General features: G+C 42.1%; 1 protein-coding gene across 2 annotated transcripts in view; it reads right to left on the reverse strand.

Moving 5' to 3' along the window:
- NOL4 (nucleolar protein 4) overlaps positions 1-25784 on the reverse strand; it is a 382191-nt gene that overhangs the window by 10534 nt on the left and 345873 nt on the right. For both annotated transcript variants that reach the window (XM_030213991.1, XM_030213980.1), the window contains one exon: positions 9343-9523. In XM_030213991.1, coding sequence (XP_030069851.1) covers positions 9343-9523 — 181 coding nt within the window. The remainder of the gene's footprint in view (positions 1-9342; positions 9524-25784) is intronic.

A 25784-nucleotide genomic window follows, 5' to 3' on the forward strand; every position in this document is an offset into this window, starting at 1 on the left:
AGATCTTTATGGAGAAAAAGAACAGGCAATGTATGAAGAATATAAAGACACTTAGGAAAGATACAGACTATGGACGTCCAAAAAGTGACATAAATCGGCACTTGGACGTCTATCTCACAGAGACATCCAAATTGGTATAATTGAAACCTGATTTTGGACGTCTTTTTCAGAAGTCTGTCTCAAGGACATCCAAATCTCAAGGGGGCGTATCGGAGGCGTGTTCAAGGCCAGACGGGCATTCCTAAGACTTGGACGTCTTTGAGCCATAATGGAACAAAGCAAAGACGTCCAGGACTAAAACTTGAACGTTTTCACCCAGACCTGTTTTTATTAAGAAAAAGGCACAAAAAGGTGCCCGAAATGACCAGATGACCACTCAAGGGAATCGGGGATGACCTCCTGTTACTCCTCCAGTGGTCACTAATCCCCCTCCCACCCTCAAAAAACATGATTAAAAATATTGCTTGCCAGCCTCTATGCCAGCCTCAGATGTCATACTCAGGTCCATAACAGCGCATGCAGGTCCTTGGAGTAATTTAGTAGTGGGTGCAGTGCACTTTAGACAGGTGGACCCAGGCCCATACCCCCCCTACCTGTTACATTTGTGGAGGAAACAGCGAGCCCTTCAAAACCCACCAGAAACCCTCTGTACCCACATATAGGTGCCCCCCTTCACTCATAAGGGCTATAGTAGTGGTGTACAGTTGGGGGTAGTGGGTTTTGGGGGGGGCTCAACACACAAGGTAAGTTCACTGCAGTGCTCCCTAGGGTGCCCGACTGCTGTCCTGGCATGTCAGGGGGACCAGTCTACTAAAAATGCTGGCTCCTCCCACGTCCAAATGGCTTGACTTTAGATGTTTTAGACTTGGACGTCTTTGCATTTGAAAATGGCTGAAAATCAAAGACGTCCAAATCTAAGGACGTCCATGGTATTTTCGAACACAAAGATGGACGTCCATCTTTTTTCAAAAATGACTTTTTCCCCACCTCCGAATTTGGACGTTTTACAAAGACGTCCAAATTCTAACTTAGACGTTTCTTTCGAAAATGCCCCTCATTGTCATCTTGATTAAATTAATTTGTCTGCTAATCAATAGGGGCAGAGCTTTCCTAAAAAGGGGGTCTAACGTTAATAGAGTAAGGAGGACAGTGGACAGCCCTAGCAAGTCCCCTGTCTAATCTGGAAGGATCTGTTGTGAATCCAAAGTCCATCACAGAGGCCCTCAGAGAATGGTAAAGGGTCCAAACTGCATCAAGAAACCTCCCTGAAAAACCGTACATAAAGAACACCGTACATAAATTTCCAGGACACCCTGTCAAACGCCTTCTCTGCATCAAAACTCATGATAAACTGCTTCCAGGGAGATTAGTATAAGCCTGATATTCTTAAAGGAGTAAGCCTGATATTCTTAAAGCCCCTACCTGCGGGTCGGCCACAAGCCCAGGTATGATTTTAGCCAGACAGTTTGCTAGCACTTTCACTAAGAGTTTGGTCTCAGAACAAAGGAGAGAGATGGGTCTATAAGAATCTGGAGCTGTCAGTCCCTTTCCTGGTTTAGGTAAAACTATAATTTGGGCTTGACTCAAACTGCCAGTTAATTTCTGTTGATCTGTCAGGGCATTAAAGTAAGATGTTAGTGGATTCAAGATTTCTGTTTGTAACAGCTTGTAAAATTCAGCTCGGAAACCATCGGGTCCAGGGGCCATCCCCAGAGTTGGATCACCACCAAGACCTCATCCTTTGTTATAGGGGCATTCAGCATCTGCTGTTGTGGCTCTGTCAAAGAAGGGAGGGGTTGGCCGGTCAGATAGGCTGCCCTATCCAAATCATTGGTGCTGTCTTCCTCATATAAAGAGGTGAAAAAGTGTTGAAACAAATTCGTAATGCCCCTCTCAGAGCAAACCATATATCCGGCTTCATCTTCTAGCACCAAGACCTGCACTGTCTGACCAGATGAGCCAATAATCTGCCGGACTTATTACCAAATCTATACAGCTGATATTTACAAAGTTGAATCAACTTGCATGCCCTGTGATGGAGGAGCTCATTGAGATCTATCTGTGCTGCTAATAACTGCGTTTTACTGTGAGAGATTGGAGAAGATCCGCATTGCTGCCTCAAAAATTTGAGGTGACGTTCTAGTATAAGAATCTCCCTGTCCTTTTGTTTCTATCTGTGGGCTGAATAGGCTAACATCTCTCCCCTAAGAACTGCCTTAGCCGCCTCCCAATATATTGTATTGGATCTGCCTCATGAGCTTGATTATAATGTTTATGTTCCCTCCACTATTTGCAATCAAATTTAAATCACTAGTTGGCCGAATACAAATAATATATTCGGGTCCAAATTGAATCAAATACTGATATTTGGTTCAGCCTTACTCGGAAGTACTGTAAAACCTCAGATAGCAATGCCAGATTATTATCACTTTCTACACGCTTACCCAGAAATAAATTTGAAAACAAAAGAGAATTGATTAGCACATAGAAAGCTGTGAGCAAGGCTAATTGGTTCATTGTTTTCAACAGCAGGCCTCTGACTCTTCTCCCTGCATCTGAGACACTGCTCTTTCCAGCCACAGTGAGATTAAGCAGGACAAAAGTCCAGTAATGCTTGTCCTCTGAGACATTCTTTAAATCCTGTTCTTGTAGACCAAAGACTCAAGAAGACCCTTTCAATGTAATCAGTTCTGAGTGACAGAAGAGAGGATTTCTATTACTACAAAGGGCAAGTCATTTAATATGGTACCATACTTAGCCATGCCAAATCATTTAATATTAGGGCTGCACATTTAACCTTTTAATAATGCAATTAAATGTTTAAAAATTGTAATGCTGTTAACGCATTTTTCTGTCACCCCCCTCACCCGTATCCAGCTTTGCCCCATCTGTCTCTCCATGTCCTGTTGGCTCACTCCTTTTAGGCTTGATGTAACTTCCTGTGCTGGATCCAGACACAAGAAGTTACATCAAGCCCTGATATAATTTCCTGTTTCTGGGTCCAGCAGCGCCAGTGGCAGCATGCAGAGGGGAACGTTCCTGACCCTGCTTTTTCTTTGCAGTTGCCTGCCACAGCCATGGTGAAGACAAGCAATGGACTGGTGCAGGAGCTTCAGCGGGAGGGAGAAAGGACAGGGAGACGAAATGGGGCAATGCAGAATACGTGGGAGGTAAGAAAAGATGGGGCAATGCAGGATATGAGGGATGGGGAGAGATAGAGCAGTGCAGGCTATGGGGAAGGGAAAAGATGGGGCAATGCACCGGGGTGGAGGCTGTGGAGAGATGGAGCAGTGCACATCATTATGGGGAGAGAAAGAGATGGAGCAGTGTAGGATATGGGGGTGGGGAAAGACCGACCAATGGCTAAACCTCCCCAGCCCAATCGTGGACTTAGAGGCGTCCAAACAGATCTTTAGAAAAGATGCTGCAGTGACCGGTCTCTTGCCTCCTCCCCATTCCCGCGCGAGTCTTGCACCTCTCCCGCTGTCACCCATCCGCGTGGTGGTCACTCCGGCCAGCTGAGGCATTCTCCCTCCGCTCCGACGATTCACATAGCCAGCCTTAATCTGCCTGCATTGGAGCCTCTCCCTCAGACGCTTCCCGCCTCCTCTAATTCAACTTCCTGTCTTACGCAGAGGTGGGACGCATCTGAGGGTGAGGCTCCGACGCAGGCAGATTAAGGCTGGCTATGTGAAGCACCGGCGTCGGAGCGGAGAACGTCTGAAGCACTCGTGCAACCCAAAGAAGAACGAGAAACCACCACAGAAGGGGGGCTCCCGGAAGAAGAGCTCAAACTTAGCCGGCTCCCGCTGCCACCCGCCTTTACAATAGTTGTGTAGGCCATGGTGAACTGCTAGAGATTGGTAAGTACTAAGCAGCGTTGGGACAACCCACTCCATGCTGCCAGTTCCAACTTCCAGCGCCTCCTTTCTTGGTGTGGAAAAACCTGCTCATAAGGTTTACTTAAGTTAAATCTTTTTTGTTAAAATAAAAAATAGGAAACAAAATTTTGTACAACTGTCATTTGTATATTACAAATGTACTAGCTGCAAATAATACAGAACAATATCAATGATCTCCCCCTCATCTTCCCTCCATTCTTCCCCCCTCCCCCTATACTCTCTGACCCACCAGGCTCTTAAAGTTTACTTAAAAATAAGTTACAGTCCATTTACTCGAGATCCTGCACAGAGGCAGGAAGAAGAAAAATTAAATCTTGTTGGTTCCTGGATTGGAGGGTATAGGGAAAACAGGGAGGATCTGGGAGCCCAAGGGAGTAGAGCCTGAGACAATTCAGTTTTGTGGTTCATTTTCTGCCCAGTCATAAGTACATAAGTAGTGCCATACAGGGATAGACCAAAGGTCTATCAAGCCCAGCATCCTGTTTCCAACGGTGGCCAATCCAGGTCACAAATACCTGGCAAGATCCCAAAAAAGTACAAACATCTTATGCTGCTTATCTCAGAACTCCATTCACTGGGTAAATCTCTCTTATCTGCACCCTTTAGCCTCCACTGCTAACTCCAGACTCCGTTCCTTTTATCTTGCTGCACCATATGCCTGGAATAGACTTCCTGAGCCGGTAGGTCAAGCTCCATCTCTGGCTGTCTTCAAATCAAAGCTAAAAGCCCACCTTTTTGATGCTGCTTTTAACTCCCAACCCTTAATCACTTGTTCAGAACCCTTATTTTATCATCCTCACTTTAATATTCCTTTATCTCTTGTTTGTCTGTCCTAATTAGATTGTAAGCTCTGTCGAGCAGGGACTGTCTGTTCATGTTCAAGTGTACAGTGCTGCGTATGTCTAGTAGCGCTATAGAAATGATAAGTAGTAGTAGTAGAGAAGGAGCCAATGCCAGGCGTCAATCCGGTCTTTGAAGCTCCGCCCATCGACGCAGGGAGGAGGACTTGGTGTTTGTGGAAAGTGGAGCTTGGCTCGCTGGTTGCTGCAGGAAAGGTTTTAGAAGAGCGGCTAGTTTTAACCCTGTGACTGGGAGCTGTTCCTACCGATCTTAACCGGGATTTTTAATAAAGCACAAAAATGTATGTGCGATTAACGGGTGAGAGTAGGGAGCTTTCTGTCTGATGTAAGCTTAGGAGCTGGGCAGGATTAGGCGTCTAGTAGAGCCTAGGCAAGTTAGCCTTCGGGTCCCCTACCTAATGTAAATATATTTTAAAGCTCCCAGCCCCAGGGCCTTGCTTGATTATGATTGCAGAAGAGCTTTGCCCAGGCTGTAGTAGACTTTTTACAAGGCAGTTTATGGATCGATCGATGGGGGGAGGGCAGGGCAGAGGAGAGTTGCTGGACATGGGTGGGTGGATGGAGAGGAGGGTTGCTGGACATGGATGGAGGAGAGGGAAGGGAGAGAGAAATGCTGGACATGGATGGAGGGGGAGGGAGGAGTGAGGAAGAAGAAGAGATGAGGGAAAAGGAAGAGAGTAGAAAAACTGCACATGGATGAAGAAAATAGGCAGAAGCTGGATCCACTGGACAGTCACGTCTGCAGAGGACCCAGCTTTTACTTACGGATGTAGGACAAGAAATGAAGAAGGCGGAAAGTAAAGAAATAAATGGAAAGGAAGCCCTGGAAACTGAGTTAAGAGGACAGATAGCAGCAGAATCGGATACTGGGCCAGCATGATCAGAAAAACAAAGGTAGAAAAGATCATTTTATTTTCATTATAGTGTTTGGAATATGTCCACTTTGAGAATCAGGTGCTCAACATTAAAAGTTTATATTTATTTACTTATTTATGGCATTTTAGCCCACATTAACCATGAATTAGGGTGTTTTGTGGCTCTACATGAGAATTGTGATATTATGATCCCTTGTTTCATATTGTTGACAGTCTGCATTTTCCGTATGGGTGGTATATTGGTGTATTAGGTTCTGCCCAGTGTAATATTTATGGTACAGTAAGGTTCTGAGTGTGTTTTTGCACAAAGTTGTGCAGTGTTTTGCAGTTGAGCGATTGTGGTTAGTATATGCTTTGAGCAACCACTTTATTCTTTGACATATGATACATATCTAATATCTAAATTTAATAAAAGGTATTAATTGTGACTTTTATTTTTATTTATTTCTGTGTTATCAGATAATTATGGATTTAAGCTCCACCCCTGGCCCCACCCCTAACCCTGCCCTCTTTAGCCTCCCCAAACAGTTGGGCCACCGACCGCCTATGGGGATATATGTTAGAAATGGGGGATGAAAGAAAGAAAAAAAGATATTGGACATGAACAGAGGGTAGGAGAAGGGAATAGAGGGGAAATGCACATAGATGGCAGGGAACGGAAGAGAGAAGGGAGGAGATGCTGCCCATGGATGGAGGGAAAGGGAAGAGCTGGAAACTAGATAGATTTGAGAAGGAGGCAGAAAAATGGAAGAAAGTTGGACATCAAAGATGGCTATAGGGCAGAGAGAGAAGAAGAAAGGAGGAGAGAAAAGGAATAGTGAATGAACAGGAGACCCTAGAAACAGAGTTCAGAGAACAGAGAGAGGGAAGCAGAACCAGAGACAGGAAACAAGATGATTAGAAAAATAAAAATCACCAGACAACAAAGGTAAGAAAAATTATTTTATTTTCAGTTTCATAATTAAAACATGTCAGTTCTGAGAATTTACTTCTGTTGCCTATATTTTGCACTGTACAGGAGGAAATGTGAGAGGGGATGTTTTATGCAATTAATTGTGAGATTACAATTTTAAATTGATGTGCAGCCCTATTTAATATGCATCCACATATGGAGTGTTCACACTAATTCAATAGTTGATGCAACCTGCCCTTCCCTCCCTCCCACCATGAATTTGTGAATTTACTTTTAGCAGTCTTGGTTATAGTTTTGTTAATGACACTTAAGGCAAAAGTCATCATATGTCATACTCTTTGACTATAAATTATGCACATCACTTGATGCACTTAGAGGTACATTTTATAGCACTTAGATTTACAAACTATCATAGTAACCTATGGAACTTTATAAGTCTAAGTGCTTTGAAAATGAGCCCCTTGGGTACACTATCTTATGTTTGCCACTGTTATGGCAGAAGAGGACATGCCTATACATGGGTGCACCAATACTGACATTATGCTAGCTAAAATGCTGTTATAGAATTGGCCCTAAGCGCATAGCATTGAAGCACCTAAACTTGAGGTGCTAATTGATAGAATTGCTCTGTTTATGCTTAATAGTGACATTTTGTTTCTACTTCTTGCAGTGCACAATACTTAAAAGGTAGTACATTTATTGCTTTTCAATTTTATTTCAGCCTCTTATTTGAAAATCCTTTCAGGCTTATTTTCGAAAGAGAAGAGCGCCCATCTTTCGACACAAATTGGGAGATGGGCGTCCTTCTCCCAGGGTCGCCCAAATCAGCATAATCGAAAGCCGATTTTGGGCGTCCCCAACTGCTTCCCGTCGCGGGGATGACCAAAGTTCCCGGGGGTGTGTCGGAGCCGTAGCAAAGGTGGGACTGGGGCGTGCCTAACAGATGGGCATCCTCAAGCTATAATGGAAAAAAGAAGGGCATCCCTGATGAGCACTTGGCCGACTTTACTTGGTCCATTTTTTTTCACGACCAAGCCTCAAAAAGGTGCCCAAACTGACCAGATGACCACCGGAGGGAATCGGGGATGACCTCCCCTGACTCCCCCAGTGGTCACTAACTCCCTCCCACCCTCAAAAATTTTTTTTTAAAAACTGTTGTCTTTTTTTTTTAGAGTATGGGTGAAGGACATTTTTCGCTATGCCTCTGTCCCTGCGACGTCCAAAATGTGGATGTTTTTGTGAGAAGGATGTCCATGCCTTTGCTATGCCTCTGATACCCCCTTTATTTATTTGGAATTTGGATCACAAGTAGTGGTACTGGGATTTGAACCAGCTGTCTCTGGATTGCATAACCAGTACACTAACCACTAGGCCACTCCTGCACTCAACGTCACTCCCTTGAAATTTGACCATCTCTGTGTGTGTGGGGTGGGGGGGCAGTTGAGGACGTCCAAAATGTTTGAAAGAAGGACGCCCATGCCTTCGCTATGCCTCCGCTGACACACACATACCTCCCCCCCCCAGGGACCTGCATACTGCCCCCCCCCCAAAGGGACAGCCAAATTTCAAGGGAGTGGAACAGAATGGAGGAGTGGCCTAGTGGTTAGAGTACTGGTCTTGCAATCCAAAGGTGGCTGGTTCAAATCCCACTACCTCTACTTGTGATCCAAAATCCAAATAAATTAAGGGGGTGTCAGAGGCTTAACAAAGGCATGGATGTCCTTCTCACAGAAACATCTACTTTTGAACATCTTCAACTGCCGTTGCCCAGAGAAGGACGTCCTTCACCCATACTCTTAAAAAAAAGATGTCCCTGACTGCCGTCCTTCACCCATACTCTTAAAAAAAAGATGTCCCTGACTGCCATCCTTCACCCATACTCTTAAAAAAAAAAAAGACGTCCCTGACTGCCGTCGCAGGGACAGAGAAGGACGTCCTTCACCCATACTCTTAAAAATCCTTCACCCATACTCTTAAAAAAAAAAAGACGTCCCTGACTGCCGTCGCAGGGACAGAGAAGGACGTCCTTCACTCATACTCTAAAAAAAAGACGTCCCTGATGAGCACTTGGACGATTTCACTTGGACTTGTGTTTTTCAAAGGTTGTACACAGCAATTCTCTGCACTGGCTTCCCCTCTTTAGGAAGGAGATTGTGTGCAAATGAGCCAACAGTGAGCAGCTCATTTGCATGCAATTTTCTTCATGCATGCCCGTTCCTTTCCGAATCGGTAAGGGAAGGGCTTTTTCCGTTCAGTTAGTGGGACCAGTGCACTACGAATGCTGGCTCCTCCCATGACCAAATGGCTTGGATTTGGTCGTTTCTGAGATGGGTGTCCTCGCTTTCCATTATCACTGAAAATCAGAAACAACCAAGTCCTGGGGACGACCATCTCTAAGGTCGACCTAAATTTGCTGATTTGGGCGTCCCCAACTGTATTATCGAAACGAAAGATGGACGCCCATCTTGTTTCGATAATACGGGTTTCCCCACCCCTAGCTGGAGCCGTCCTGTGAGGACGTCCCCAGGAAAACTTGGGCGTCCCTTTCAATTATGCCCCTCTTTGTCTTTCCCAAGTACATATTGAATTCCTTTGAAAACTGCTGTGACTGAACCAAACATGGCTATCTGAGATTAAATGTATTAGGCGCATAGCTCAGATGAACTAAACCACTGTTACATTGCTTTTGTTACAGGTATTTCTTTTCTTTCTAATACTGTCAAAGCAAACACATACACATGTGCACGTACTCATATACTTTTTCACAAATACAAATCTCAAATGAAACTCACCACTGTTAGAAGCATCTGCCAGATTTAGTAGGCCTCCTCCCAGCCCTCTGTAACTATGGTAACTGTAGGTCCCATTTCCATTGATGTACAACACCTCCTGTGTGCTGGAAACAGCTGCAGTTGAATAAGTGACCTGGGCTGGCTCCTGTTTATACTGTGTGTCAGTTGTACTGGTCTCTTCCTGAGAAGACAAGGTTTCATTATAAGGTGTCAGAATCCATTGAGATGTTTCACCTTTGAAGAGAATATATACAGTATATGTACAGCAAAAACGATATACATTTGCTAACTTACAAATCTGCAAGATTTGTTTCCGAACCAATCTTGCAAACATTAAACAAGAGCAGGCATGTTTTTAATGGATGAATTAACAAACAAAAATTATTCCTAGCAATAATAAGAAACAGTGATTTTCCACATGCCCTTCCATCAGCTGTCTCTTTTAAAGCAATAGCAGAACGAGCAGTACATGTCTGAGATTTAAACTTAAAAAGAAGGGGTTCTCAACCCAAACCTTGGGACACACCTAGCCAATCAGGTTTTCAAGATACCGGCAATGAATATGCATGAGATAGATTTGTATGCCCTACCTCCATGGTATGCAAATCTATCTCCAGGTGCTGTGCGTTATTTTCCCTCTATAGTTTGTATTTTCTCCCTGTTATTCCCAATGACTCCAGTACAATTTCTTTTCTTGGTACTGTTCCTTCCTAATCTCTTTCTCCATCTGAAACCACTGCATACCTCAGGACCACATTACCAACCTTCTGTTCTCATCATCTCACCATTTCTTTTGTCTTCTCCCTTCTTCTCAGCTCGTAAGCTTCAACATTTCCTTCCTTTCATTCAATCAATCATCTCTGTTCTGAGTGCACCTCATCTTTGTCGCTGTCATCATGCCTCTTCTACTCTTCTCCACATTCTCTTGCTCTCCGGGAGATATCAATCCTAATCATGGTTCTCCACATAAGCTTTCATCCTATTTGTGCAGGCCATATTGCGATGTCTCCAATCTAATTTCTCTTCCTCTCCTCTCTCTTTCTGCTCTATCTTTCTCATGTGCTCTGTGGAATGCCCGCTCTGTGTACAACAAACGTTCCTACATCCACAATCTCTTTATCTCTAATACTCTCCATCTCCTTGCCCTGAGACTTGGCCTTGCCCTGAAGACTCTGCTCCAGCTGCCACCCTATGTCATGGAGGTTATATTTTCTCCCATACTCCTTGCCTGGTTGGCCATGGAGGTGGTGTCTGGCCACTGTTCTCGCCCTCTTGTAGATTTCAACCTCTTTTCCCACCTCAATTTCTGCATGGAAATTAAGACACAATATATAGAATCCAGAAATGATCATTAGTAGTAGCAATTCAGCCATTCAGGGATTACTTGAGATCAGAGTTTGTAACCTCAATCTTTCAGCCATCTCTAATAATAAGACGATATTTGCTCAGATTTTATTTAACTTTAGCATAAGTGTCAGCTCCTGAAAGCTAGTCAAAAAATACAATTTAATAAAATGGCATTCCCTTGTATTATTTTTGTATGTTAACCTTTTATTTCCATGCATTCAAGTGGACTAACACAGCAACCATGCTACTTTATATTAATGTTTGTTTTATAGTACTAATATTGCTTTAAGAAGCAGGCATCTCCTATTGCTTGTGATCATGATTAGGGTAATAAAAACTTCCCTTGGGTCCATATAGTCATAACCTACACAGCAGGTACTTATTTAGTTTCTTGGATAATATTGCTTAGTGATGGGATGTTTGCACACCATATTTTACCAACGCTGATGCAACAATACCATGTCATTTGGTTCACTACAGGTACCTTCAACAAAGCCTGGGGTACAATAAAGATTTCTTTTTACAGCTGACTGCAGCAAATGCCACAGCTTTTTATTAAGCTATCCAGTCAAAAATGAAACTAAAGGGTAGACTGATTTGCAGTTCTTAGATGTTTCACAATAACGGCTACCAGGTGTTCCTGTCAGTTAGTCTCATATCACAGATTTCCTTTTGCTGCATTTGGGCATACTGAGGCTCAGGGTAGTAACTAAGGAGTGGAGCCAACCAGGGTAGGAATATGTTCTTCTTCCAACCCTCTGAAAGTACAATGACCAATTAATTTGACTGGAACTGAGAGAAGTAGTTTTGCTATTCTAAGCCCTTTAACCCTTTCATTTCCAAATCTGACAAACATCAGGTAACCAGTCAGCATTCAGAGAAATGAAGTTACACCCTTCTGAAAGCTCCTGGATCCCTAAAATCAGTCAGACAAAATACAGAGTGAAACTGTTGACTATAGATGGTTCTAAATGGTGAAGGGACTTGAAGCTGGAGACAACAGAGCTGGTGAATGCTTACGACTTTAAGTAGCAGGGGATAATATACCCATCCAAGGACTTATCCTTAACCTGCCCAATGAGGTCACATCTTACAGTACTCAGGGAACACAGAGAAACACCAAACTATAATGGGGTAAGAGAGCACAGAAACCCTTTTGTGAGCAGTAAAAAAGAGAACCACAGGGCTTAACATTTGCCCCAATGTACAAACCAATTTAAAGAGGAGAAAATGGCTTGAAAGTAGCAGAGAGGGAGACAGTAAAATGCTCTTTACTCCTGATGATAATGCCTTTGGTATTTTATGTCTGTTATATCCTGGAACAATAGAGTACAATGCTGGAGCTCGAAGTACATGAGACTATCCAAAGGAGACCTAAAACTTTTTTCTTTGCTTTAATATTATGATACTTTTTGCAATTTGCCTTTTACTTTTTTATCATTCTTTTTTGTACATAATTGTTCACTACTGAAGCACTCATTAAATGGAGTTTTTATTTTTAAAGATAACTATTGCCATTAGTGTTCTTTTTATCTGTTTCCTTACTGTGTCTATTATTAATATTCCATCCATAAAGTTATAAGCTCATTAGAGAGGGACTTTTGTACAGTCTATGTGCCACTTCCACTCTCTTTAACTCAAGAGAGTGGAAGTACAAATTTGGCCATCTTATTTTCTTTTCCATGTTTTATTTTGTTTGATTTCTATTGATAGCCATAGATACTACAAATTGATTATGTATCCATCTCTGGGGTAACCCTCAGCCCCAATCAATGAGGAAGCTGCAACACCTGCCTTCCAGATAAATGTTCTTCTGGATCCACATTTGAGCTCCCAGCCTGCCTGAAGACAGAGCAGACACAGAAAGACTTCAAAAGGAAAAATCCCCACAATTAATCAGAGGTAAACTGTACAAATTTCACTAGTAGGAAGGAACTGAATTTGGGGACCAGCAAGTCCAGATAGAGTTACAGTCCCTGCAGAGCTATAAAAAGTTTGTTTCTAGCAGAGCACACAAAGCCCACATGGCTGAGAGGTTTCTCATCTCAAGTAAAGATTTATCCACCATTACAGCAATCAAGGAACTGTACGCTGTGGCCATCAACTGGACTGTGAAACCCCTGTAGAGTGTTTATCTGTTGCTCCTGTTAATCAGCCCTTCTTGGCTTCCAACTCTTTGTAGCTGAATAATTTGGCTTAGGACAGCATTTCAGTCCTAATGTATATTAGTGTTATAAGACCAGGGTTTTATGGTGTTTGAAACTAATTTGAATGCTCTATCTTAATGTCTGCTTAGCATCTCTAGACAGAAATATTTCAGGTGGCAGCAGCAGGGAAAGCTAAGTATTCGGGGGGGGGGGGGGGGGGGGGGAGGGGAGGGAGCCAAAGCGACATTTCTGCACATCATGCCCACCACCACATCACACACCTCTTCCCCAACCCCTTTTTAAAAATTAGCAATATAACACAGAACGAACTTCTATGCATAAAGAAGCCCTCCCCCTCCAGCTAGTTTCAGTTATCAGGTAAAACTGCCATTATAATTTATAGCATCACTTACTAAATTCTGCTGTGTGGCATGGTCTGGATTCCCTAACAGATTGGCCAGAATCTCAATAGAGCTCCAGTTCTGTATCACAAACTCCTTATTCCCCAGCAACGGAGCTATCTCTCTTATAACAGTTCATACAAAGAATATTCAAATTGTGATTATCACCTCAGGAGCAGCACATGCTCCTTCCACTGCCAGACACTCAAATGTTTTGTTTATGTGACAACTCTAGAGGATGTGGAGACCACTAGTCTTAAACATTTTTATTTTTGGTGCCAAGGGCCTACTTTCTAATATGACACTTAGAAAATAACACAAAACCCTGCAAAGACACATTCAAAACCTATATAGCAAACTTACCAAACCATAACAGCCTTAGCCCATCTATGAAAAGGCAGTGCTATAAATATTATACTGGACCCTAGAGCTTCAATATACCAACTACTTGGAAACTAGAACAAACTGTAATGTTCCAGATTCCTACACAAATACTACAGAATTCTTCACCTTAGTCACACATACAGAACATGGACAGATCCTCATCTTATGAAGAATAGGGAATCACAAAATACATGCAGACAAAAACTGAAATGAAGACCCCTCTCCCCTTCACCCAAGAAATCCAGACTCTTTAAGCAGGGCAATATTGACAAAAGAAAAACAGAAATGCATTTTCTCTTGTACTCTACAAAATAAAAGAAAAAAACCCCATACTTTTCTCAAAGCAGATATATCCCAATCCTTAAAGAACATTAAATGATATTTTCCTTCTCTACCTTTGTTGTCTGGGCATTTCATTTCTTATTGAGCTGGTCCCAGCTTTTTCCCCACCTTCCTTGGGTCAGTCTTCTCCTAAATTCTTTTCCAGGGTTGCCTTTCCATTTCTCCTCTCTTCTCTTGTCCTCTTCCTTTCCTTCTCTACATCTATTTGGCACTGATCCTTATTTTTATGTTTTTTTTCCACTTTTCTCTTCTTTGCTTTTATATTCACCTATTTGCTTTACCTTCATTCTTCCTTTCTCTCACTTTCTTCATAGTTTCCTTCTTTTCATCTCTCATCTACCTACTGGCTTTTCCCATCTCCCTCTCATCCCCTCTTCAGCACTCCCATTGTTCCCTTTGTCTCTCTCCTTCCTCAGTTTCCTATCCCCCCCAAGACAGATAGGGATACATAGGGAATGATAGTGGACTAGAACCTCTCAGTCCTCATCTAACCTCCACATACCAGACCCAGCTCCACCCCTATCTCTCCTCCCCTTGTCTCCAGGATATTCTTCTATTATCGGCTACCCCATCCCCTAATCCGATTTCTACCTTCACTAAACTGCTTCAGAGACTCCTCTTCCTCTCCCAAGTACCTCCCATCCTTTTTCATACCTCTCATTCTCTCTAGTCTTTCAGGTCATTTACATTATATTTCAGTTTTTCCATACACTCCACTCCCTTTCTCTTACCCCCCCCCCCCCCATCATTTCACATGCTCAATCATTATCCCAAACCATCAACATACCTCCACTCATATCTACCAATTGCAAGGTTCCTCTCCATCTCTCCTGTTCATAATTCCCAGCTCTGCCACCCCCAACAATCTCATACTCAGTCACCAAGTCCCAGTCATCATCTGTTCTGTTCCCCTACCCCTGAATCCGACCCATATTTTGATCTTTCCAAGGTCTCTGGTCCATTTGACATTTTTTCTCTCTCCATGTCCATAGTCATTCCCTCTGCATCCCTATCTGTCCTGGCTAGTATTCCCCCAGTATTCCCATCCCTATCCCTCCCCTATGTTTAGAACCTGCCCTTGTTGTACCTCTCCCTGTGTTCAGCAATACTCTTCTGTCTCCCTGTCCTTCCTTTCCAGCTTCTCCCCCTCTCTTCCCTTTCTCCTGCACCCCAACCCCAGGGCCAGCATCTCTCCCTCTCTTCCTTTTCCCTTCCCGCAGTCAAGCAGCTCTCTCTGTACCTCTCTCCATTTTTGGGCCCAGGTCTCTCCCATTCTTCCCCTCTGCATCCAGTTTCTATTTTCCCTCTGCTCACATCCCCACTCCCATTCTAGCATTTATCTTTCTCTCCCCCTCCCTCAATGGCTCAAGCATCATCCCCCCAGTCCAGTATTTCTCTCCCTCCCTGCCACCCCTGTGGTCAGGTCTCTGTTTCCCTTCCCCACTGCATTTCTCCCTTTTCCAACACCCTCACCCCCAGTCGTGGACTGGTACCTCCTCTTGCAGTAGACACCAGTGCACAGCATATTGAGATGCCTTTTAAAACAAATAGGAGGAAATATTTTTTCACTCAAAGAATAGCTAAGTTCTGGAACTTGCTGCTGGAGGATGTGGTAATGGTGGTTAGCGTATCTGGGTTTTAAAAGGTTTGGACAAGTTCCTGGAAGAAAAGTCCATAGTCTGTTATTGAGATGGATATGGGGGAACCTACTGCTTGCCCAGGAATTGGTAGCATGGAATGTTGCTACTAATTGGGTTTCTGCCAGGTACGTATGACCTGGATTGTCCACTGTTGGAGGTCAGTGAAAATCTGTTACGTCAGGCGAGGGTGGGACAAGGAAGGAAGGAGAGGTCTGCGCTGCTGCGCTGCTGCTTCGAATCCGAACTTGCGAAGGTGAAAGGAGCTTCAGGTTAATTCCGGGAGCGACGGAGGGGGGCCCGGCAACCTCGGGTGGGGGGGGGGGCCACCGATGTTTCCCAGAAAATAAGACATCCCCCCCGAAAATAAGACCTAGCACGTTTTGGGGAGGAAAAATAAATATAAGACAGTGTCTTATTTTCGGGGAAACACGGTATAGGAGCCCTTTTACAAAAGTGTGCTGAAATCTGGGCTTAATCATTCTAATGCTGGACTTTCCTATGTGCTAAGCCCAGATTTAACATGACACTTTTTTAGTGCTGCTTATTTTTTCTATTTGCAGGTCATGTGCTAATGTTGCCATTTGTGTGTGAGACCTGCCAAAAATTAATGCAGGAGCACTTACTGCCTATTAGTTAGGAAGTGCTAAACACTCCTGTGTTAAGTTTGCAATATCTAGTTACCATGCACTGATTAGAATGCACCAGCTGGACAGCACACAGGAATGTGTACACATATTGAAAACAGACCCCCAAATTATGCAAAATAAACATAATCAATCCAAGTTAATTTACAAAAAACACAAAATATCATGATTGAAATGACTGAACAAACTTATTAATAAATATCCCAAAATGCTCCTCAAAACTATTCTTCAAAATTGATTTTTCAAAAAAGTCATATAATATATGGAGGAAAAACAGTGTGCTCAAGCCTTCAACACACCTGCATTGGTTTTATACAATTATGGCAATCAGGAGGATCATCACCACACACAGAACCCCCCCCCCCCCCCCCCCCAAAAAAAACAACAATCACAAACTGGGCCAAGTCAAACAGTAGGGGCAATAAAGGACACCCCTGCCTAGTCACTTTCTGTAAACAAAAAGGTCCCGCCAACACATTGTTAATATACAACTAACCCTTCGATTCACTGTAGAGGGCCTTCAACCATGCTGTAGAACATGGGTCCTACACCAAACCATTTTAATATACGAAACATGTACCTCCACGCCACTCTATCAAATGCCTTCTTGGCATCTAATGACACCGAGAAAGTGGGTTCATCCATACCTCTTGCAATTTGCATCAATTCTAAACACAGTCTAATGTTATTCACTAAACATTGACAAGCCACAAAACCAGTTTGGTCATTGTGGATCAATTTGTGTAAGCATTTGGACAAGTGAACAACCAACATTTTGCAGATATCTTGCTGTTCACATTAGTCAGAGATACTGGATGGTAATTGGAGACCTCCACATGGTCTCTTCCAAACTTGGGAAGTACAATTATAAGAGCTTCTGCCATAGTACCAGTTATTGCTCCTTGGGACAATGTATCCTCATAAGTATTAAACATATGGGGTATAAGTTGTCATATAACATAGTAGATGACGGCAGAAAAAGTCTTTGTCTTTGAAAAGCCTTGAAAAACTCTGTTAGTCCATCCATACCAGGCATTTTATCATGTTTGCAACATATTAATAACTGCCACTATCTCGTGTTCTGTGATATTCTGATTTAGCATATCCCTATCATAATCTGACAGTTGAGGCGCCCGTATGCTCTACAGAAAGGAATCACAGGGCTCGTCATCTTTAAGTTCCTCAGTGGCATGCAACGTTTTGTAGAAAGAAGTAAACTGATTGGATATATCTATTTGTGCTGTTTTAATTAGTCCCTAATCATCTTTAGTAGGACTAATCCTGTCTCTACTTTTTCTCCCCTTAAGGTACGCTGCCAGTATTTTCCCCACCCGGTTAGAATTTTTATAAAATGTGGATTATTTGCATGGAAATTTCTCCTCTTGCTCAGCAACATGTATTTATTCTTTTCACCCATTAAGTGGGACAGAACCTTATTATCCCAATCTTATTGGACTCTGTTCCAGTTCTGTTATTCTCGCCACTAATGCTAGTTCCTCCTCTTTCCTCTTTTTATTTTGCTGTGCTAAATAATTCAGGATGACACCACAGATGGCTGTTTTGAAAGCATCCCATCATGTCATTTCACTTCATTACCTGAGTTGAACATAAAATATTCACCTGGTTTATTGTTTAATAAAACTGTGCATCTTGCAGAAGTGCATTATTAAAGTGCCATAACAGAGGCACCACTCCAGACATTTTCATATCAAAATCTAATAAAATACCAGCATGATCTGATATCAAAATGGAGCCAATAGTTGCAGCTTGATCTGCTTTAATCAGGTCCTTCGTAATTAAAAGAAATCAATTCGTGAAAAGGATTAGTGTATTTGTGAGCAAAAAGTAAATTCCAGTCGGCTTGAGTACTCTCCATATATCTGCTCAACTTCCCACCGCTATCATGTCCCTTAGTCCCAAACATGCCACATGCAATTTCAAATATAGGATCTATTACATGATTAAAATCGTTGGCTATAATCATTGGTAGAGTTCCATGTTCCAGAATCAATGTTTTGCAATTTTTGGAAGTACTCTGCTCCCCCTTGTGATGGAACATATATATTAACTAGAAAGTAATTCACGGAGCCTACAGAGATATGCAATTGAACCCACCAACCAGCAGGGTCCAAATGATCATTTTCAAGAACAATGCTGGCTGCTCAACTTATCAAAATGGCCACTCCACTCTTCTTACCTGCCGCAGCAGCATAATGGCAGTCTTTAATCCAACTTCTCTGTAGTTTAGCAGGTTCTGATCCAGTAAGGTAAGTTTCTTGTAGAAAGCATATATCTGCTTTCATTTTCCTCAAGAATCTATCCACCTTCTTCTTACTGAGCTTATTTAATCCATTGACATTAAGTGAATAAATTTCAACACAGTCATTTAACACGGAAAATAAAAAGTAAGGTCATGCAATCAGCCTCATATCATTAAATGCTTCTATACCCAGCTTCCCACCATATACATATTACAAACAACATATCCAGATTTACACATCTGCTCCAGGGAAAATGAAATGGACACTGCAAAACCCAGTACCAACCATCATCATAACTCTTTATACCCACCCTCCCCCTTCCTTATGTAATTCTCATTTCAGAAATTTGCCTTCCCCAATCATCACATATCTCCAGTCAGCCCTGCGGCATCAGTATAGCCATCCAGAAACCACTCTTAACTCACATAGTCCATGTGCTAATAATTCAATAACACTCTAAAACACTGTAAATCAGCTATATGATCTTAACAAACAAAAAAGTATAAGTATTATTTCTGCCAGCTGTCCACAGTATGCCTAGAATTAGAATGTACCAGCTAATTATACACAGAACAGTCAAGTAGCTCCATGTTGTGATGAGCTAATAAATCTTTTGAGCTCATTGGGATCCTCAAAATGGTGAATTGGTTCACGTAAGTGACTTTCGCTATTGCTGGATAAAACAGCCCATATTGAGATCTCATCTTCTTCAGTCAGAGCCACATGCTAAGAAGTTGTTTCTTAGTTTGAGCAGTGTGTTTTTCAAAGTCAGGAATGATCTCAATTTTAGGTTCATTCCAGTGGAGCTTGGGTAAAAAAATGCACCTTCACAAATATCTCCATTACTTGAGCGTAGCACAGTACCTTCAATTTAAAAGGCCGCACTATGCTAGCATTTTCCAGCAGTCTTGATGGTATGTGATGGGCTCTCTCAACCTCAAATGGATGTTTAAAAACAAGGTGAAGAAGTTTAGGAAGAAAGTCTTCAATAAATGAAATCGGATTGGTACTTCAATACCCTCAGGTAGGCCAAGTATCCTGATATTATTTCTTTGGCTCCTGTTGTTGGCTTCTATTAACTCTTTTTGCAACTCAGCTACTTTATTAAGATCGTTCCTCCAAAGATGTACTGCATCTGCAAGGTCTGCAACTCGTGTTTCCATCTATGCTGCTCGTTCTGTGCAGGCAGCAATCTGAGTAGACAGGTTAGCCTCCTCTTGTTTGAACCCTGTGATATTTTGAGAGCTATCCTGAATCATGTTTTTGATTGTGCTCAATTCTGCCAAAATCAGATCCAAAAGCTCTTCCATTTCTTCAGGGGATGCCATTTAAAGTGGAGTCAGCAGGTCTTCCTTCGGCCGCTTACCACCTCTGTGCATGCCAAAGGATGTTTCCAACTTACTTTGCTTCCCAGTGACACTCTACAAAATACGCCATTGAATTGAACTAAAATTATTCACTTTGCACAAATGCATTATTATTAAGAAACATGGATGGAGAAGAGCTCCGATTCTAGTCAACCATCTCTGAGCTGCCTCACATGACAGCTCTAAAGCATGTTATTTGCCCATTAACATGAATTAAAGGGCAATAATATAAGTTATGTTACTGTAACACATGATAAAATAAGTTACTGCAGGATACAGAGTAATGAGATGCAAAGCATGCAAAACACTTTATTACTATGTAAATTAAATAACACAGCTTGCAGTAAACACCAGAAACTGAGTTATACAGCTAGCAAAAAGATTTTTCTTTGTGAGGAGTATCAGCCACAAAACTGTGGCCCTATGCTCCTAGGAACCTCTTAAAGGGGCCTGTACTTTAAACAATGAACTGCCACCCTCTTCCTTCCCTCCTGAAGACCCTCCCTCACATCCCCCTGCCCTAAAAATCCCCTCCTGGTTCCCCCTAAATATATAGTCCCCTTTCTGATGAACCCCTCCCAATACCTTGAATACAAGGCCCTCCTTCTGATGCCACCCTCCACCCCAAAGACATCCTCCATCCATAGAAATTCTTCCCCAGGCCTACCTTTAGTAATCCCTGCTGTCTAGTGGGGTCAGGGCAGGATCAATCCCCAGTTGCTCTTGCCTGTTGTTGGTATCAGGTTCAAAATGGTGCCAGCAACCCCTAACAGTAGTCTTGAGTACTACCCTAGAGATAAAGCTGTCATATAAGGGAAAAAGGCCTAAAAGGTAATAAAAAAACTTCTTGTATGTAAGTTTTTAAAAATTCATTTATTCTGTCACCTATACCATTAAGTGTGTATATGTGACCCTACCAGAGAATCAAAATTTCAGTGGCATATAGTAAGAGAAAATGAATAGTCTTGGTACAGAAAGATTTGTTTGTATTACATACTTTAGGTCCCACAGCAGCTGGTCAAGAGGAAGAATTAGTGTAGTAGAGGGAGAAGTAAAAAAAAAAAAAAGGGGGGGGGGTTTGAACACAACACTGAATAATCTGATAATTAATTTCATTAATAACCAAAAAGACCTCCAAGGCACAAAACTGTACTTGGATAACAGACCAAACACACATTTACATTATTAAATGATGCTTGGCTAAAAGGAATTCACACCAGCTCTTCTATTAAATTGCAATTTCTCCCCCTCCCACCACCCAGTAGGAAGAGTAATGTTTGTTTGACTACAGTTTAATATAAATTCTCAGTTTCCTAATCCCTCATAGAAAGATAATTGTTCTCTGTTACCAAGAATAATTATTTGTGTTCACTGCATGCTAATGTATGCTGGTTTTTTTTTTAAATTCTCATCTTAACTGTGGTCAAGGTTTGCCTCTCTATTCATGGCTTTTCCTTGGTCTGAATGTTACAAAGGAGTTCTGGAGTGCTTTCAGTACAGAATTCTTTCCTGATGATTTTGCCTTTGTATCTTCTAACTGCATGTTAAAACTCTTAATCTATTCAACCACTACAAAAGGATTACTATATCTCTGGGGGGAGGGGGTATGTTTGCCTCAGATGTTCATGATTTAAAGAATAGCATAGGGTAGAGCAAAATTTATTAATACAGATTATATTAGTGTGTGTGTGTGTGTGTGTTTTGACTCTGCCTGGGGTGCAGAAGTAAACGCAATAAATGAAATATAATAAAACAAATATCTCAATTTAGTTTTTAGTTTTGTTGCATCGGCCTTTTATTGAGAGTGTCTATCTATATATCTCATAATCTATTTCTTTACACAGTGTCTAGAAAAAATGGGACCCCCTTACATAGTTTCAAAATATATTTAGTATTACCTTTGAAAATACATTAGTCCAACCTTTGTTAGGAAACTCCCTTACCAAATGCTTTGTGCCATATGCCTTATTTTATTGCAAAAATGTAATCGCAACTTTATCTGCTTTGCTAAATGCCATTTTGCTAAAATGGATCTTAATAGTCACTTCCTGAATAACATCATTTTGAAAAAAGGGTTTATCCAGTTTTTACAGCATCTTGCAGTAACACCTGCCAATAACAGTAGTAATTTTTTAAAATAATAGTACATTTGTTTTTGTGTTACTTGGAAAAAATGTTGAGGGTCCCATTTATTTTGCACACCGTGTATATCAATATCTATACCATGAGACTGCCACTAGAGGTCACAGCAGTCATTATGAGACGGGGGATTGCAGCTGCCCGAGGACCACTAAACCACCAGGATTATAAAGATAGGTCAGGTGGGGGATCCTGGAGGAGGAGGCTGATGGGGAGCCTAGAAGGAGGCTCTTCTTGTTGGGGGGACCTGCTCATGGAGGTTAGAAGGATCAGAAATTGAGCTGCAGTACAGGACCTTGGAGAGAGCCAGTGCGGCAAGTGAGTGAGATTGTTGAGAATGGCTGAAAAAATAAGAGGACTGAAGGAAGTGTAAGCAGGCAATTTACAGGCTGAGAACCCCCCCCCCCCCCAAAAAAAAAAAAAAAAAAAAAAACTGGCAGCAATTACAAGAAATTTAAGTGATGGTAGGCTGAGCAGGTTGGGGGGTGGGGTACTCACATAAGCAGCAGCACAGTACAAAGAGCACCACAAGTGCCTGATTTGAAGGGGGGGGGGGGGATGGTAAAATACATGTGTACGTGTATGTGACTGAAGTGTGACAGTGCATGTGTGTGTGCATGTTTCTGTGTCTCTGGTGGGGAAATAGAGCTTCCCTTTGAAAATTTCAGCTGGAGGTACAAATGTACCAGCGTGCATATTAAGTAAAGCAGTTTTCAGCCTGGGGAATTTACCCAGCTAGCTATTAAGCTACCTGGACAAATTTCCTTGACAACTGTGTACTACATCCTTCTGCCTATATTCTGAAATGTACCACACAATTTTGCTTCTTTCCATTTGTGAAGCTTTTTCACATGTAGAGCTTTGTAAATGTATACCTCAGCCACATTACCCCTAAATCTCATTCTTTGGGACAGTCCACCCTTGGCATCTCTGGTTTTACAAGAGATGATACAGGGTAACAATTATTTGCCCAATTACCCTGGTTCTGAGCCCATTACTGCAGCACTGTAAAGCTACATAGGTTCAGGAGGGAGACAATTTGCAAGTCTGGTTGTTGAATATCCCAATTCAGTGTGTTTTTTTTGTAGTCCCTGATTCTAGCCATTGAAATTAGCATTTTGGGTTTCATAATGCATGTACTGGATTAAAATTTATTTATTTCCTTTTATTTGATATACCGCCAATCGCCAGATGGCAGCTAAGCAGTGTACAATTAAAAGCTCAGAGAGAGCAACAGATAGAAAAGGAGAATGTAGATGGCACAGCAGATATGCTCTGCATTATACAGTAAAGGACTAGTTGAAGGGCCAGGATTTTAAAAACTTTTTAAAGGTACAGTAAGAGGTTTCAGTTTTGAGAGAAAGGGGTACAGTGTTCCAAAGTTTTGGAGCAGCATAGGCAAAAGCTGTGGCTAAGGTAGTGTCGAGCCTTATAACGGAGACAGATGGGTGGTGGAAAAGGACTTGCTGAGAGGAGCACAGGGGTTGAGGGGAGGAATGAGTAAATTTGAGAGGTAATCTGGAGCTGATGGGCAAAGGCCTTTATAAACCAGAAGGAGAAGTTTATAATTAATACGGAAGGAAACATGTAACCAAAGTTCACCAATGGGATCACGTGATCAAATTTGTGAGCATTTAATAAAAGTTTGACTGCAGTGGACAGTACAAGTTGTAAACACTTCAAAAAGGAAAGAGGTAGACTGGAAAGAGTAAGTTACAATAATCCAAGTGGGTGATAACAAGAGAGAGAACATGAGTACGAATGGATGAACAGGGAGATATGACTTTACTGAATGGATTTGTTGTGAAGCAAAAAAGGAAAACTGAACAACTTTGGTAATATGGTCATCAAACATAAGTTTGGGGTCAAAAATAACTCCTAAAATATGTAGATTATATGTATCAGACATGGTATGGCCTTGAAGAACAGAGAGTAGTAGCGTACCAAGAGTGGGGCAGTGGAGGTGGTCTGCTCCAGGTGCAGGCAGCAAGGGGGTGCATGGAGCAATTGTCGGCTCTGCCGGTTCCCTGCCTCCTCTAACATTACTTCCTGTTCCAGGGCAGGGGACCGGTGGAGCTGACAGCCACACGACTGCTCCATTCACCCCCAGGTGGTGAAGATGATGTGCTTTTGGGGGGCAGGGGGTGATACACCGGGGGGGGGGGGGAGGATGTAGTGGCGACCCACCCCCAGGTGGCAGCCATCCTAGGTACACCACTGGGGGACAGTGCAATGCTTAGAATGCCATATTGCAATTTGGTTAAGAGAAGAATTAAGAGGAGAAAGTTGGTGAAATCTATAGTATAAGAATTTGAATACTGTCAGCATAACAATTAGTAAGATTAGAGGTGAGATAAAAAGATTAAAGAGGGTAGGGGCCAGAATAGAACCATGGAGAACACCTAAAGCATAGGAATATATGGCACAATGCAGGTGGCCTGAAGAAAACTCAAAAGAATGCTGACTTAGATAAGATTTAAACTAAGAAAAAACTATACCAGAAATACCCACAGAGGATAGATGATGTAACAAGTCATGGTCAACCACATCAAACGTGGAGGAATGATCTAGAGAAACTAAAACAACTGACGCCTTTTGGATCTCATTATAGAAAGCAGTAAGAAGAGTCTCCATGCTATGCGCTGTACAAAAGCAAGTCTGTCTGGGATGAAGTACCAGGGTTTTATCTGAAAAGGAGAGACACGTAACTTTGTAAGTCTAAGTGCTTTGAAAATGCACCTCCATCTGTCTTAGAACTACTGTTTCTAAGAGTTTAGAGAACAAGGGTAGATTAGAAATAGGATGCTAATTGAAAGGGAGAGAGGGATCTAGATCTGTTTTTTTTAAGAATAGGTGTTATAATGGTTGACTTGTAGGCAGAAGGTACCGTACCAGATTTTAGAATCTGAGTAATAAAAGAATGTAAGAATGGCATCAACATAAGAATGAAACGATGTACAAGCTCCATCAAGCCCAGCATCCTGTTTTCAACAGTGGCCAATCCAGGTCACAAATACCTGGCAAGATCCAAGAAAACTCAATATATTTTATGCTGCTTATCCCAGAAACAAGCAGTGGATTTTCCACAAGTCAATTTAATAATGGTATATGGAATTTTCCTTTAGCAAGCCATCCAGGCCCTTTTTAAACCCCGCTAAGCTAACCACCTTTACCATGTTCTCTGGCAACGAATTCCAGAGTTTAATTACACATTGAGTGAAAAAACATTTTCTCCGATTCGTATTTACTACTTTGTAGCTTCATCGCATGCCCCCAAGTCCTAGTATTTTTGGAAGGAGTAAACAAACGATTCACGTCTACCCATTCCACTCCACTCGTTATTTTATAGACCTCTATCATATCTCCCCTCAGCCGTCTCTTCTCCAGGCTGAAGAGCCCTAGACTCTTCAGCCTTTCCTCAAAGGGAAGTCGTCCCACCCCTTTATCATTTTCATCACCCTTCTCTGTACCTTTTCTAATTCCACTATATGTTTTTTGAGATGCGGCGACCAGAATTAAACACAATATTCGAGGTGCAGTCGCACCATGGACCGATACAAAGGCATTATAACATCCTCACTTTTGTTTTCCATTCCTTTCCTAATAATACCTAACATTCTATTTGCTTTCTCAGCCGCCACAGCACACTGAACAGAGGATTTCAACGTATCATCAACAATGATGCCGAGATCCCTTTCTTGGTCAGTGATTCCTAACGCTGAACCTTGCATTACATAGCTATAGTTCGGGTTCCTCTTTTCCATATGCAT

This window comes from Microcaecilia unicolor, chromosome 1 (assembly GCF_901765095.1).
Source record: "Microcaecilia unicolor chromosome 1, aMicUni1.1, whole genome shotgun sequence".
NCBI lineage: Eukaryota > Metazoa > Chordata > Amphibia > Gymnophiona > Siphonopidae > Microcaecilia > Microcaecilia unicolor.